At 44.0% G+C, this 14893-nt stretch overlaps 1 protein-coding gene across 1 annotated transcript in view; it reads right to left on the bottom strand.

Moving 5' to 3' along the window:
* The window catches only part of itpr2 (inositol 1,4,5-trisphosphate receptor, type 2), an 86413-nt gene extending 71735 nt beyond the window's left edge, over nt 1-14678 (bottom strand). The window contains 7 exon segments of the mRNA XM_049007394.1: nt 3097-3173; nt 3176-3254; nt 5036-5122; nt 6440-6555; nt 8058-8128; nt 14152-14185; nt 14188-14678. Coding sequence (XP_048863351.1) covers nt 3097-3173; nt 3176-3254; nt 5036-5122; nt 6440-6555; nt 8058-8128; nt 14152-14185; nt 14188-14242 — 519 coding nt within the window. The 5' untranslated portion in view covers nt 14243-14678.
* Between the last annotated feature and the right edge of the window lie 215 nt (nt 14679-14893).

The raw sequence follows: 14893 nt of genomic DNA, 5'->3' as shown, positions 1-14893 counted from the left end.
AAGAGAGAAAAGCCAGACAGGAACAGGGAGAGCAGAACTACAGGAGATAAGACTCTCCGAAGACAAGCAGGTGAGGCTGAACACAGGTGATTACAAACTGTCCACTGCCACGTTATGCATCCATTTTAGCATCGTGAATTTTACAACTATAAATTTCAACTTTCTGTCACTGTGAATTTAGTGCTACAACTGACCTGTGCAATATAATAATCATGTGCGATACCAGCCATTATGGTTTATGTCCTTTATGGTTACGTCCGTCCACTGATACAAGCTGGAATTATGTGCTGCCTATTTATCATCCTGTCCATTTATTGTTTGTACTGAATTGTTTTTTTATTCTGTTACTGCACTTTGTAGTGTCTTACGTTGGGGTAAATCCTGCCAACTGCCTCGAGCAACTGCACAAATCATATGAAGTTTACATCCCTGCACTAGTCATTATCTCTGCACTATTCATTTACTGCCTGTTTACACCTTGTACGCCCTGTTCCTGTGATGTTAATGTACTATATGTTACTATATGTTGCACCGGGGCCATGGAGAAGCATCGTTTCATCACTCTTTGCACATGTATGAAGCATACATGTCATGCTGATGACAAGAAAGTAACCCTGAACCTTCAACCTCGGCTGCGCAGCACACCGCAGACCAGCATGCAGGAGGACGGGGTCTGCATGGTGTACACACCCGGGACAGCGGCCACCCAGACAGGCGGGGGACACACGAGGGCTCGCGGCATGTAATTGTGATACCTCGTGATTGTGTCCTTTTCTTGCAGCTTAGGTAACAGTGTACTGTGCATTCATGCTTGTGTATTCGATCATGGAGCTCAAACCAGGAAACGATGATTATCAGATAGTAAGCCGGCTCCGTCTAACATCCAGAAAGGGGAATCCAGCAACCTTGTCATTTGTGACGCATCTGCAGTCACAGTGAATTTCATTTTAAACTCTCTTTTACAATAAATCCACTGAAACAAGAACGTTTAGCTCTGGGTTATTCCGTTATTCAGTTTCGCCTTCACTTTCCAGCTTTAGTGCGTCGCGGAAGTAAGACACGGAAACCCGGAGCAGGAACCTTCTGGAAGGACAGGTTGAAGCTAGGCACATTCCAGGAGCATGTGTCAGTGAGCGCTCTCAGAAGCATGCATGTCTGATCAGAAATAAACATGTCCTTTAACAACATATTTGCTTGATTTCTCTCTTCAGACAAGTATGCTTCAGCTAACCAAATGCTGTGCAAAATGTAACTATGATATTGATCTGAATGATACTGGGAATTAAGGAATTAATTAGAGATTAATTTAGTCGACACTTTTATCAAAAGTGATAATTGAGAAAGGAGGGTCTGCTGGTTCCTGGAGTGGTTTGGGTTAAGGGTCTTACTTACGGGCCCAATGAAAGCCAATGAAATCACTTTGCAGACCATAGGATTTGAACCAATGACCCTCAGATCCACGGCACAGAGCCTTAACCTATGGAGCCACATGCTGCCCCAACTTAACAGTGGGAATTAAAACACAAAGTCGGCACCAGTGCAGAGAATGGCTGTGGGGTATCTGCCTTACAGTTTGCGTGAAATGATAAGACCAGAACAACCAATGAGAGCATGCGGGTGGAGGTGGTCATTCACGCCACATGCCACACTATTGGGTGGAATACCTTTCCCCATCAGGTGCTTCAGGCTAGAGGGCAGGCGGGGGGTGGAGGAGGAGACACCAGTCACATTAATGAACCGCAAAAATAAGTCGACCTTAGCTTTGAAGCCTCTGTAGATGCAGATCTGCATTTAAACAAAAAATAAATGTACAAGGGCACTGGAACTAAGAAACGGGGGGTGGGGGGGGTTAGACCTTCAGAGGACTAAATGCAACTGGTGAACAGTCAAGAGGATGGTTTGCAGAATCAGAGGGACCCTCTTAATCACGCTAATGCTAACACATTAGCTACTTTCTAAAAAAGAATTGCAAGGATGATTCTTTAGCATGCGCCGACGAAAGATCTCTGCCTTTCCATTAACCCTGGGTGACAAATATTTGTTTAAACCTTCATGTGATAACAGGAATAAGAACCAACTTGTGCCGGTCTAAGACGTTCCGATTGCCACACAACAATGCCGTAAATCTGCAATCTAACATAGGGGTGCAGTGATAGCGATCTGTTTACCAGGGCTGGCCTTAGAAAAAGCACACAGCCAGCCCCCACCTGTTAAAACAGACATCATGACACAGACAGTCAGCTGGAAGGACGGCAGAGATTCTCAGCCAAAGTAACACCTCAGCGGAACAGCCGAACGAGCTAGTTCATCTCTAATAAATACGACCACCACTGGTGTGAACATAGATAACCGTTTCCTATACAGGCCAAAGCAGACTATCCATAAAAAAAATATATAGAGTGTTAAAAAGAGCAAACAATCAATTATTTTTATTATTTTTAAGCATGTTCGTTCCCATGGGTTTCCTTTATCTTGTAAACTAGGGCCCTTTAGTCCGCAGTAAACAAGCTGCCGGAGGACCACACTGAAGCATCTCCTCTTGCCTAATGACTAGGGGGGGCATAATTAATTTAGTCAATACAGCATGCCAGGTGTGTTTTAAAGTTTAATAACCTATTTAAAAAAAAAAACACCTTATTCTAAAGCCTTTGTCCTGATCTAGCAGCTACAAGCCTCGCAGGTCCTCTGAATCTCACCTGCCCGGAGACGTCGGCCTTTCAAAGCTTAACTTTCCAATTAAGGAAACAGCATCCTGATCCCTTGTTTCGTGCATTTAGCCCCAAGGAATCACACAGGAAACAAACACCTTGGTTCTGCAGTGCCACCCCCCCCCCCCTGAATTTCCAGCTCTGAACTGAGCCCCTTAACTCATCACTGGTCTCAAAAAGCCCCAGTAGCTTAGTGTGATCTCCTCTGGTGTGTTTTTTAGCTAAATTAATTCATTCAAATGAATGGTGCTTTCCCAAAAGAAGGATTGTACCCTTAGTGTTAGCGATGCTTTTCAGAAAACAAAACGCTACAAATACAATGCAATATAACCGGGATATGACAGAAAGGCAGATGTTAGAGGGCAGAGGCAGGCCGCCCTGGACCTACGTTGTCCCCCTCGCTGCGGAGCTTCCAGAAGGGCTGGATGTAGAACCAGGAGCCCTCATTGCCCGCAGGGTCCAGGAAACACGCATGGCGTTCTTCTCCAGCAGCGCCGGCAGCCGCTTGTTCACCGTCAGGTACTTGTTGCTCTTGATGTGCAACAGCTGGCCAGAAGTAGAGTGTGTACACAGACACAGACACACAGACACACAGACGCACGCACAGACGCACGCACAGACGCACGCACAGACGCACGCACAGACAGAGACAGAGACAGAGACAGAGACAGAGACAGAGACAGAGACAGACAGACAGACAGACAGACAGACAGACAGACAGACAGACAGACACACACACACACACACACACACACACACACACACACACACACACAGAGGAGAAGGGGGGGGTAGAGACAAGCTTTACCAAATATCCAGAATCTACAAAAGTCAAGGCTGGAGAAAACAATGAATAGTTAAATCATCACACTCACACTTGTATTAATTTATTTGTGGGGGCCATTTGTATGGGGAAAACTAATTCCAACAATGACAAGCCTAACCCTAACCCTAACCCTAACCATAAGTAACCAAACAAAATACACGTCTTTTGGCACTTTTGACTTTTTTGATTGCAGTCAAAGATTTTTATAAAATTCAATTTTCCCTTGTGGAGACCAAAAAAAGTGGTCCTCACAATATCAAAACAACAGGATTTTATCACATTGTGGTGACACTTGGATATACTGTAAAACGATACACCCAGGAAATCTAACACAAATACCCATGCCAGAAAAACTGTGTAAACCAGTGTTTCCCAGTCCGGCCAATCAGGAACCCATAGTCTGTCCTCCCAGTTCCCAGTGAGCAAAAACATGGAGCGTCTGCGGGTGTAAACTAAAGTGGTTTTAGATGCAATAACAAGGAAACCTAAGCCAGACATTGAGGATGGGGTTCAAGCCTGTGCTTTAAAAAGGTTCTGCCATTTCACTACCAGGAACAGGTCCTACCTTTCAACGTATAAGGCTTGATCTCTTATGAAACCACAGACGCATCTCCGATTACCATTATAGTCACTGGGACAAAATGTTTATCTGTGAAGGCAGCCACTTATCATAAAGCAGGTAAGTACCCTGAATCGTATGAAGTAGGATCTTAGTGCTGGAAGTGTGAACCTAAGAGGACAGATGTCGGGTTTGAATGCGACCGCCCGTTCATTTTGACCCGTCAGGCTAATTGATTCTCTAACCAGATAACATGTTTAAGTCTCTTCCTCAAGCAGCACTGAAGTAGAGCATCCGGCAAAGTTAGGGCTTAAGGTAAAGCTGACAGAGCCACTGGCACACGCCGATTCACCCCTGTTACCCATGAGTCCACATTTAGGCCCGTAGAGGTATTAATACTATGTGCTTTTAAAATAACTATTTAAACTGGATACCTGAATGCCAGTAATGGGACTGACTGAACTTCTGTCCTGCTGAAAGCAGGAAATTCTGTACTCTGCTCATGCGGGACTAACAGTCTACTTATCAGAATCCCCAACACACCTACTCAATAGGCAAAGACGCAGCCACGGGAGACCCGCCCCCAGCTGAATGCCGATTGGCTGCCAGAGTACCGTCTGACCTATCACTCAGTGTTTCAAAAACATATCATTAGTCAATGAGTAGGTTGGCCCCTCTGCATGAATTATGGCCCATCTTACGCCCCGCACTTTAAAATCTAAATCCCAGAAATCATCCCTGCTGGGTAAAAATCTACTCCTCCATGCAAAGGTTATCAATTAGTACATCAAAGAGAAGGAGGCAGAAACGTAGCTTAGCTGCAGGAATGTGACACTGCAGTGATACATGTCAAACATCCAGTGTAACATGATGTAGAGATTACAGAGAAACGGTGGGTGCAGGACAGAAGTTCAGAGAGCCGAGCAGTGAGCCTTGGTGCACCTGGATGATGTTGTTGTACTTCACCACCTCCCCGAGCAGCTTCTTGTTCTCTGATTCATTCTGTTTCTGTTCCAGTTCGGCCGCATGCTGGAAACAGGAGATTTTTGGATCAGAAACTGGCCCAACAGGCCTCCCAGGACGTCTCAGAGCCAAGGGAGCTTAGAAGTGTGCGAGCAGACAATAAAGCACACCCAGATCCCCCACCCTCGGCCAGGGCGGCCCTCCTGCAGCTTCTGCTCTGTTCCTGACTTCCATCATATGCTAGGATGCCCAGACCCCAGACCAAAGACTGGGATCTGAAAGAAAACTGTACAGCTACGAGTATAAATTTCATATGTGGAAAAGTCATTCACCAGTACAGATTCAAACATTTTATTTACAATCGATCATAAACTACAGTTGTCACGAGTGATCATAATTCTTTTATTTTTTGTGTTAAATACACTGACCAAACTACTAATTATTTAAATGGACACAATTTGTAAACAGTGATATATTATCGACAACAATAATAATTGATCTGTGTGAGGAACTTGTCTTTTTGCCTGCCATATCTTACTCCCCATGACAAAGACACACATGTAGGCGAGAGCAAGCCTGGCAGTGAAGGGCAGCCGCCTGCAGCAGTGCCTAGAGAGCCGGGGGGGTGAAGGGTTCAAGGACCCACAGACGTGCAACCATGTGACTGAAGCAGGACTCAAACCGGCGACTTTCCGATCAGACACAGAGATATAGCCCACTGAGCCACATGCTGATCTCTGTTAGATATATTAATATAAAATATTATACTAATGTCTTATTAATAGGTTCTTCACAGTTGTGTCCCACAGTCACCCACATGTGACATTTCTCATGGTCATTATGGATGGATGACGCCCTCTTTTCTTCATTTTTTTCATTTCTATCTGCCTCATGAGAATTTCCCTTCCACACAGGGCATTTTCTCAGAGTTCAAAGGACGAGCCGCACTAAAACTCAAGAGTTTATTTAAGAAAAATGTCGCTTAATTCTTATTGTTAAGGACACAAGGCAAGACCTCTGAGGCAGAATGGAGGAACAGACTGCAGTGAGCGATCAGAGAGCACCAAGGCCAGCGAAAGCAGTCAGGATTAGCATCCTGCCTTGGTGGAGTCATCATACCTTGAGCTACTGGCACTTTCATAAAATGCTACAATAACCTTTTACGATTAATTTATACAAAACCTACTCCAGTCTCTGAATTCCGTCAGTTAATCAAACGCAAGTTCTAATTTAAGCTGCATTATAAATGCAGTATAGTATTGATGATGATGATGATGATGATGCATTCTGATTAGCGCTGTGTTTCTGAGCTTCAGACGGGGGGGGTCTGGCAGGCTCAGCAGCACGGCCGTAAACCCCGGGTCCCGGGTCGCGACCCCATACCTGTAACTTCTTCAGCAAGTCCACTTCGGTGTTATTGCCCTGCTTCCCCTGCTTGGCTTTCCAGAACTGCTTCTGCGCCGAGTATCTGCTCATGGGACAGACCTTGAACAGGCAGTCTTGGAGAGAGAGGGGGAGGTGAGGTTATCTTTATGGTATAGATGTGACCAGCAAGCCAAAATTATGTCAGTTACTTTACTAAACGGACCTATTATGCTCATTTGCAGTGTTCATAATTTAGTTTTCGGGGTCTACAAGACTAGATTTACATGCTTTAATGTTCCACCACATAATTTTTTCTCATACTGTGCATCTGTCAATCTGTCTATAGCTGTCTGAAATGTTCTATTAGAGCTTTAAGCCCCGCCTCCAATCAGCTCAGCGTGCCCTACATGTTCCACCTCTGTCTTGAAGTCCGCTGACAGATCCTTGAAGGTAGGTGGCCAATAAGGATTGTGTTTTGAGGTGACCTCACCATGTCACAGAAGTAAGGGCTGGAATTCCAACAAGGCGTTTCAGGCAGATTAGAGAAGAGTGGGTTCTGTGGTGAGGGTTACTCCCTTCAATGTCTACCTTGGGCCTTGAGACTTTGCAGACCATTTATATGCACATAAAGCTATATAACACACTAAAGGAAAGGGGAAAACCGGAAAAGCATTATAGGGCCCCTTTTATAAGAAAGAGAAGCACAACAGAAAAAAATCAGCAAAGTTTTTCATTACGAAAGATGACTTATAAAGATAAACTCATTTGAACCTGTGATTCCTGCAGAACCCGGCTACAGCTGAGGTAACCCAACAGCAGCAGTCTGGGAAATCTCAGACCGTCAAGCTACAGCAGGCAAAGGGATCCTGCCTGTTAAATAAACTCTGCCCTGCCATGCAATGGAGGTACAGTCAGCTAACCAAGAGGTAGAGGAGAGTGCAGCCTTGGCGGGTGGAGTGACACGGAGACGTCAAGCAATCAGGAATGAAGATCAGCTGACGTGAGGCGTCCATTGCTTATGGGTAGGGGATTAACACACTAATTCTGGATGAAAACAGGACTAGCAAAAACACTAAAATCAATAAACGTAAAAAAAAGGTGTAACTGAAAATTACTCTTTTAAGGTGATGATAAACAGGGCCAACGTTTTGAGCAATGTTACCAAGGAAACCAGGTGAGACAAAGGGCAACTTATCTGGATCAGGCTGATCGCAAAATGTTACCCACTGCCGATTAAACTTTTTCAAACAAAAATTTGTTGCCCAGTATCAGTGGTAAAGTGCCTGGGCAACAATGCCAAGCAATATTGCTCAAAACGTTGCCCAGTATATTGTAACCCTATAAGTGGAATTTTAAACAGGCTACACGCAACAACTAGGGAGATTTAAGAAATGAATGAGAAGTAATAATTTACAGGTTCTTCATACTGTATGCTGTTCATTTTTAATACTCATCAGCAAGCTTCACTGGCATCAGACTACTCACATATGCAAATTATAACTGAAGAGCTTAACTTTCTACAAACTTTAAAGTGGTTTAATGTAACCTCAGTCTCACTGTGTTTTCCAGTTATGTGACTGTGGATCCGACATCCTGAAACAGTAGCTCAGTGCCGAGAACACCCTGATTGACTTACCTCTGAACTTCTTGGGGGGGTTGGTTAGGTCTCCAGCTTCAGGCTGCACCACACATCTGTCATCCACCAACCTGGCGGGGGGGGGGGGGGGGGGGGGGGGGGGGGGGAACGACATCACATGGCTTATTCCAGAAGCAGAATGCCACATTCAAATGATTTGTGTGTGCAGGGGGGCCTTAATTCCTGCAGGGCCAGTCAACAAAAGGTGTTTGCCCATAGCTAGCATTTTTTTCAGGAACCAGGAACTTTTGTGGTGTTTACATCGCAGGAACTGTAATTCCCAATTGTAATTCCTTGGAGGCAGTTCCGAGACCCTTTAAAGTACCTACTCCAGACTAGGAACTTTCCCTTCAAACACTATTTGGGAGGCCCTTACAGTGATAAACTTGCTGACTGGCTGACCACAAGCACTGCCGCTAACTTGGGAGTTACACGGAAGTGCAGGGAAAAGAGATAGAAGTACCAGAGCAAAAACTGAGCAGATGGATTAATTTTTGTACCTGAATTACATTTAACGCATCAATGCATTTTTTGCCTGCATCTCCATATTTCTGCATCAGGAAGTTCAATCAATAACCAATATACCTTTGTCTAATTAGTGGGATAATTATACGTTGTTTTATATTCTGTGGAAACAAAAGATTGATCTGCTAAGCAGATTTAATAAGAATTATAAACATGTCACAGGTCATATAAATAAAACATAAATTAAACACTGTGTCCTGTTTTGAGTGCAACTGATGCCCCCAATTACTAAAGACTTGTTCATCCTCCATTGTTTTTGGTGTGGTGATGTAGTTTATTAGGAAATTGCGTGTGAAATTTGACCTACGAGCTTTCTGCATCTCCCATGCTTGTTTGGCATAAAGTTCCCAGTTCCTGTTGTGCAAAGTGGAAAGCGACACATTAAAACTGCCAGGAACTACAGATGTTCACAGGCCAGACAGCCCAGGATCTTGTAAACAGGGACCAGGATCTGGAACTTCGGTGCTAAAACGACTAAAGACACTTTGCCCAAGGCTGCATTTTTTTACTTCTGCTTGGAACGACTCACTGACGTTCCAGGGTGGCCATTACTCCCTGGCACACAAGGGCAGCTTTGTTTGCGAGACCTTGGTGAGCCCACACACACATCTCAGATGAACATATCCATGCATAGGGAGGCGGTGACAGATTTTTTGACAAGCTGTCAAAAGCAGGCCGGCCGAAACACCATGGGAACAGACAAGGGTCAGGAGGCCGCAAACACTGGAGGATAGTTCCAGGTCTAACCAACCCGGACAGGGATTATGCAAAAGTCCCTGGATAACCAGGAAGGGTTAAGGCAGGGAAAAAGCCTCACACCCAAGCAGAATGCCAGAACGGTCTGAACAGGCCGGCGATGGTAAGCACAGTTCTCGGGAGAAAAACTGGCAAGCATACATACTCTAACGCAGCAACCCATCCAGCCACGTGGTATGTAATCTCAACTGTTCAAGGTTCATTACCGTGACCCTTAGTCTGCCCCGAGCACCCAAACATGGGGCCATTCTCACAGGAACACACAGAGCGTCTAAAGAGAAGATTCCGGAGAACTAATCAGAGCGGTTCGGTTCATCAACGAGGTAAAGTCGGCTGCAAACTAATGTGGATGTTTTAAGTCTCGGCATCCATTGTGATATTAGAAATTTTTGCGATTAATATTGTGATATTTTTCAAACAAAAGAGGAGTTGAAATTTACCCGACATGAACTACAGCAAAATATAACATTATCTACCAACAGAGTCTGTCTAAGCAATCGGTGGCGTTGCCATCAGTTCAGCCAAAACAAAAAACAACACAAAATAGTGCTGACAAATCACTTGCTTTTGCTCAATATCGTCTCTATGGGACCCAAAATATTTTCATACAGTGGAAGTAGAATGTCTTTTGGTGACCAGTTCTTGTTCTATTTTTATCCCGTCATTCTTGTTGAATTTCTCCAAAAGCAAACAGCCTGTGAGCAATTCTGACAGCAAGGACGAAAACACGCATGCAGTGCTCACGTAAAAGCAGTTTTTTTTTCTTCTTTAAATATTCTAGATAATCTCAAAAAGGACAGATTACTAAACCTGCAAAACCTGCTCAGCTATGTTTCCTGTGACAGAGAAAAAAATGTTTTGGCCTAACTTAAGGTCTTAAGCCTGCCGATTGTCCCAGTCCTTGCAATAGGACAAAGTCAAGTGTATAACATGTAATGTCAATATTAATGTCGTACATTTTGCAGCTGTGATTTGAAATCTGTCAATAAAAGCAGATTTTACCACTTGACAAAGATGACAAAGAAGTGGGGTATTACTTCCCGTGAAGAGTAAATGGTGCATGACACCAGTGTGTGGTGGAAACCTCAGTACCTTTGTGTTCACTATTCACGAATGTGTACTAAGATCAGAGGGAAAGACTAATGTCAACAGAGGCCTTGCAAGCGGCCTGCTTTCTGCAAGGGCACCTAGAAACGTCCGGCGCTGGGCACAGCTTTGCAGATTAAGTGACACGTGCCCCCAAAACCTGCAGCACCCCCAAAACGCACAGCCTTTTTAATTAAGAGGGCCACTGTTCACAGTCAACTCCAGCGGCACTGAAGCAAGTAATGGTTCCGTCCGTCACTGGGAATGATGGGGGAAGAGAGACGTTTAAGAAAAAACTAAATGTGTAACTCAGCAGTCTGCATCACATGGCGTTATGGGATGATGATCCATAAAAGCATCTTCTCAGGAGACACAGCAGACCTGCGAGTTGGAGAAATGCTGAGGAGTCAACACAGACACAGATACATGTACAGACACAGACACAGACACAGACACAGACAAACAAACATTTCAGGCATCTATATCCTTATAGGGACTCTCCATTCATTTCTTTGGGAAAAAACCCTAATTCCAACTACTATGCCAACCTTAACCCCTACCCAGCCCTAACCTTAACCACTGACAGAATTTTGTGAAATTGAGTTTCCTCCTATGGTGGCCGAAAACAACATGTCCCTACAAGGTGAAAAGTTACAGGCTTTGGATAAATCTGGTTCCCACAATGTTACACACACACACACACTCACACACTATATACACAGAGATACAGACAGAAACAGACAGACAGACAATCCTGCTTCCCACTTCTCAGGACCTAAAACTCCCCTTGGATTGAACTCAAGGACCGCTTTCAGGAAACAAAGGAAGTTGATAACCTAACATAACAATGAACATCAATGTTCCCGAGAAATTCTTTCAACAGGACCCCACTATCAGCGAACCCCACACGGGGATCTCGGGAAGCAGGACTTTCATACTCGGGAAAGGCGCGTCCTCCCCGGGTCCGCGAGCACAGTGCTCCGATACGCCTGCACACCCCTGCAATCTCCCGTCTGAATCGGGGTCTGCAGCTGGCCCTGGCCGACAGGCAGGACACCAAAACGAAAAAAGCAGAGACACATTACTACGGCAAATATTAAATACTAACTATGTTACCATTACAGTATCGAGGAACATCCCAAAGGTACAAACAGCATTAATGTACCGTAAATGGAATTGAAATGTTCCTCAAAGTCCAGCTCTGTACCTTAAAAGGTACATTTACCTACAGCTGAGGGTACAATTGGCAGACCCTTGAGGGAACCTTTTTTCACAATTAAACACAGGACTCTCCTTTTATATTAATATTATTACTACTATTATTATGATGATGATGACTAGGGGTCTGACCACCAGCTGTGTTTTATCCCCGTCGTTTTTATTACCATTAGTTGCTATTATCCTGTTTTAATATGGATTACTGGCTTTCCCAGCATACTTGCTTTCACTCATACTTACAGAGAAACTTAGTAGGTAGTATGTAAACTGAAAATGTCACGGAAAACTTACAGTATATACATAAAATAGAGAAACGCTTAGAGGTTCATTCAGGAGTAAAGCCACAGTGGCAAACCTGCCCTGAAGTCTGGTTTAAACGTGAATCAACAGCGGCTCTGCTCACACATCGCTTCCCTTACAGCTCACTGACAGGCAATTATATCACTATTACTGCGTGTCAGAAAAAGACAGTTCGGAAATGGCTCATTTAAAAGTAAAGAATGAGTAAACTTAACTTGGGTACTACATAATTCACTGTATGATTAAAAAAAAATTATATATATAAATTTATATATTTAAATATATATATAAAGACTATTTCTGGGTATTAACTATAGCTGACCCAACGTAGTGGGGTGAGAATAGCATCTATTCTCTTCTAAAAAGATGCACCACATTTAAGCGACATTTTACACTTTCCACTCATCCTTATTTGTAATATCCATACAAAGCACTGATATACAATAGACAGCAAAACAACAAAAAAAAAGACTTTCCTACATGCAAAAAAAATAACAGATGATCACTGTAGCAACTTCAACATGTTTTCTCAGTTTGGCATTTATGTGAAGCTCTGCACACGCCACAAATCTATGTGACACATAATCAACAACAATTATCAAGTTTATCACTTTATTTTAGAAGGCAAGCTAGTATAATATTGTGCAACCTTGTTTATAAGAGGTTGGCTCGATGAAATCAAACCCAGCTGGGGGAGGGGCACACTATACGTCAATAACGCCCAAGTAGTGGGGGGGGGGGGGGGGGGTCATCGCACATTTTTCCAGAACATTCCTGATGCTCTAACCTTTGCGTTGAAACAAAAGCAATGCACTCTGGAGTTACGTCTAACAACTTCCAAAAAGCTTCCATTAAGATCCAATGGTCAGGCGTCTGTCCTGTTCAGAGTCGTAAATGAGTTACACACAAGCAAAGATCTAACAGACCACCGAAAAGCAACGGCGCTAACTCGCTTTGCATTCGATAAATGATAAACCCAAAGTGGCATTTGCATGCACCAAAACCGAAAGGCGCAAATGAAGCCAGAAAGGGCACAGGGCACTGGAAGTGGCAATAACATCCTGGGTGGATTTTTGAGTAACTTCGGAATATAGCTGATGATTTTTTGATTCCAAAAAAAACTTACATCCCAATTAAGTACCGTCTCTCCTAATACATAGCCTTCCTTCAAGGTGTAGGAGCCAAATTGTCATAAATATGGATGGCATCCTTCTCTAATGCATCCTCTGACTCATCACTGCCTACTTATCTCTAGCAGATGACAGACACGTGTAGGGCAGTCACTTTGGTGGGGGTACGGTCCACCCCCAGGGATGCCATTAACCTGATAGGAAGATGTTGGGTATAGCTGAGGTTGGCGTGAAACCCCGAGTCATGGAAAGGGAGACTGAAAACCACAGTAACGGTATAGTTTTACAGTCTGCACGGCAAGGCCGGATCAGGGAGTATATTATATATTACTCACACGCATTCTGGCTGCCTATTTTATTTGTTTTGGAGTAACAACAAAAGTCAGGGGGATGTTTCTCTTTAGAGACTATGTAGTCTTAATTAAACACACAAACACACACAACGGCATGTAAAAAAATCAATGGTTTCACAATAGAATTTTTGATAAAGACTTTGCATTCTAAACTGGTTAGATGTGAAATAGTGATATCCTCTATTGATGTATCAAAGAGAAACGCAGCCTAAACCTGTCAGAGAAACTAAGAAAACTACCCGAAGCTGGCTTCCTGGAAGAAGTTTCAATCTGCTGCACTTTCTGCGTATTTAAACATCAGCACGTTTTTACGGACCGTAATCTGCCGCCAAAGACTGAAGTCTTGCAACTAAAAACATTACAGGATCCAGCTGCTGAACCCGCCGATGCATTTCTCAAAGTGGCTTCCCAGCAAAGTTTTACTTTAAAATACCAGCTTATACTGCATTCCCGTTAAATGTGCGCGGAGTACGAGGCGTGCTTGTCGGACTTGTAGTTGGCAACTGTCAGGCCTGTCAACAGCTTGAAATTACTTCCTACTTCTGATGCCCTAGACTGGAGGAAATAAAGTTAATCACTTTGAAACTTTTTCGAAAGTGTCTGATCTTTCCAAAAAAGCTCTTGGGCGGTGCAAACGCGATGGCACCTGTCAAAGGAATAAAGCAAAACGTCCGAAACAAGCATGACAAAACCACTCAGCAGCCATTTAGTAAGAGAGGAGCTCACCCCAAAGTGCTTATAAACCCATTCACCGTGCCTCCGCATACAGTGAAACGATGTCTCCTTTGTGGAGAAAGCTTGATCTTTGATCGGACATTTTTCTTCCAAATTTGCTCCAGTTGATCTCCCAGGTTAGGACGCATGCACTCCTTTCTGGCGTGAAAGTAATGAGCACCTTCTTAGGAACGTTTCAACGTGTCTTCAAAACACCCAGACACTTCTCCAGCGCGAAAGTTAAGTCCCTGAAAGGCAGAAAGCATGTTTTTTGTTTCCCCGCGGAGAATGACAGCGCGATGAGGAGGGGGGGTGATCGAGGTTCCCGGGGACGACGATGGCTTTCTGCGGGAAATTATCGCTTCAGTGCATGATCCGGACTCCTTCCTGGGTGCGGAACCGAAGCGGCCTCTGCGAGGCACTTTCGTATTCGCTGGTCTGGGAGGAAGCGGCTCCGCGCAGTCGGGGAGCCTATCCAGTAAGTGCAGGAGTGCGACTGCTCCAGCAGTGCCTCTCAGCAAAGTCTTACTGGTACTTTTTGACTATGTGCCTTCAGTACCATAAGGAAATGAATCTGGGAAAATTTTGAAAAATTATGAAAATTTTTACTTTAATATTATTTTTGTGTATTTGATCTTTTTTTCAGGATCCGTCCTTGCAATTTCACTTTTCTGCATGGAGCACGATTTAGTTGCACGGATCTAGAGTTAGGAAGTGAATTTATTAAACGTCACACTGGCGCTTAGGGAACATA

The sequence above is a fragment of the Brienomyrus brachyistius genome, chromosome 3 (assembly GCF_023856365.1).
Source record: "Brienomyrus brachyistius isolate T26 chromosome 3, BBRACH_0.4, whole genome shotgun sequence".
NCBI lineage: Eukaryota > Metazoa > Chordata > Actinopteri > Osteoglossiformes > Mormyridae > Brienomyrus > Brienomyrus brachyistius.
This window is presented reverse-complemented; position numbering and strand designations above follow the sequence as displayed.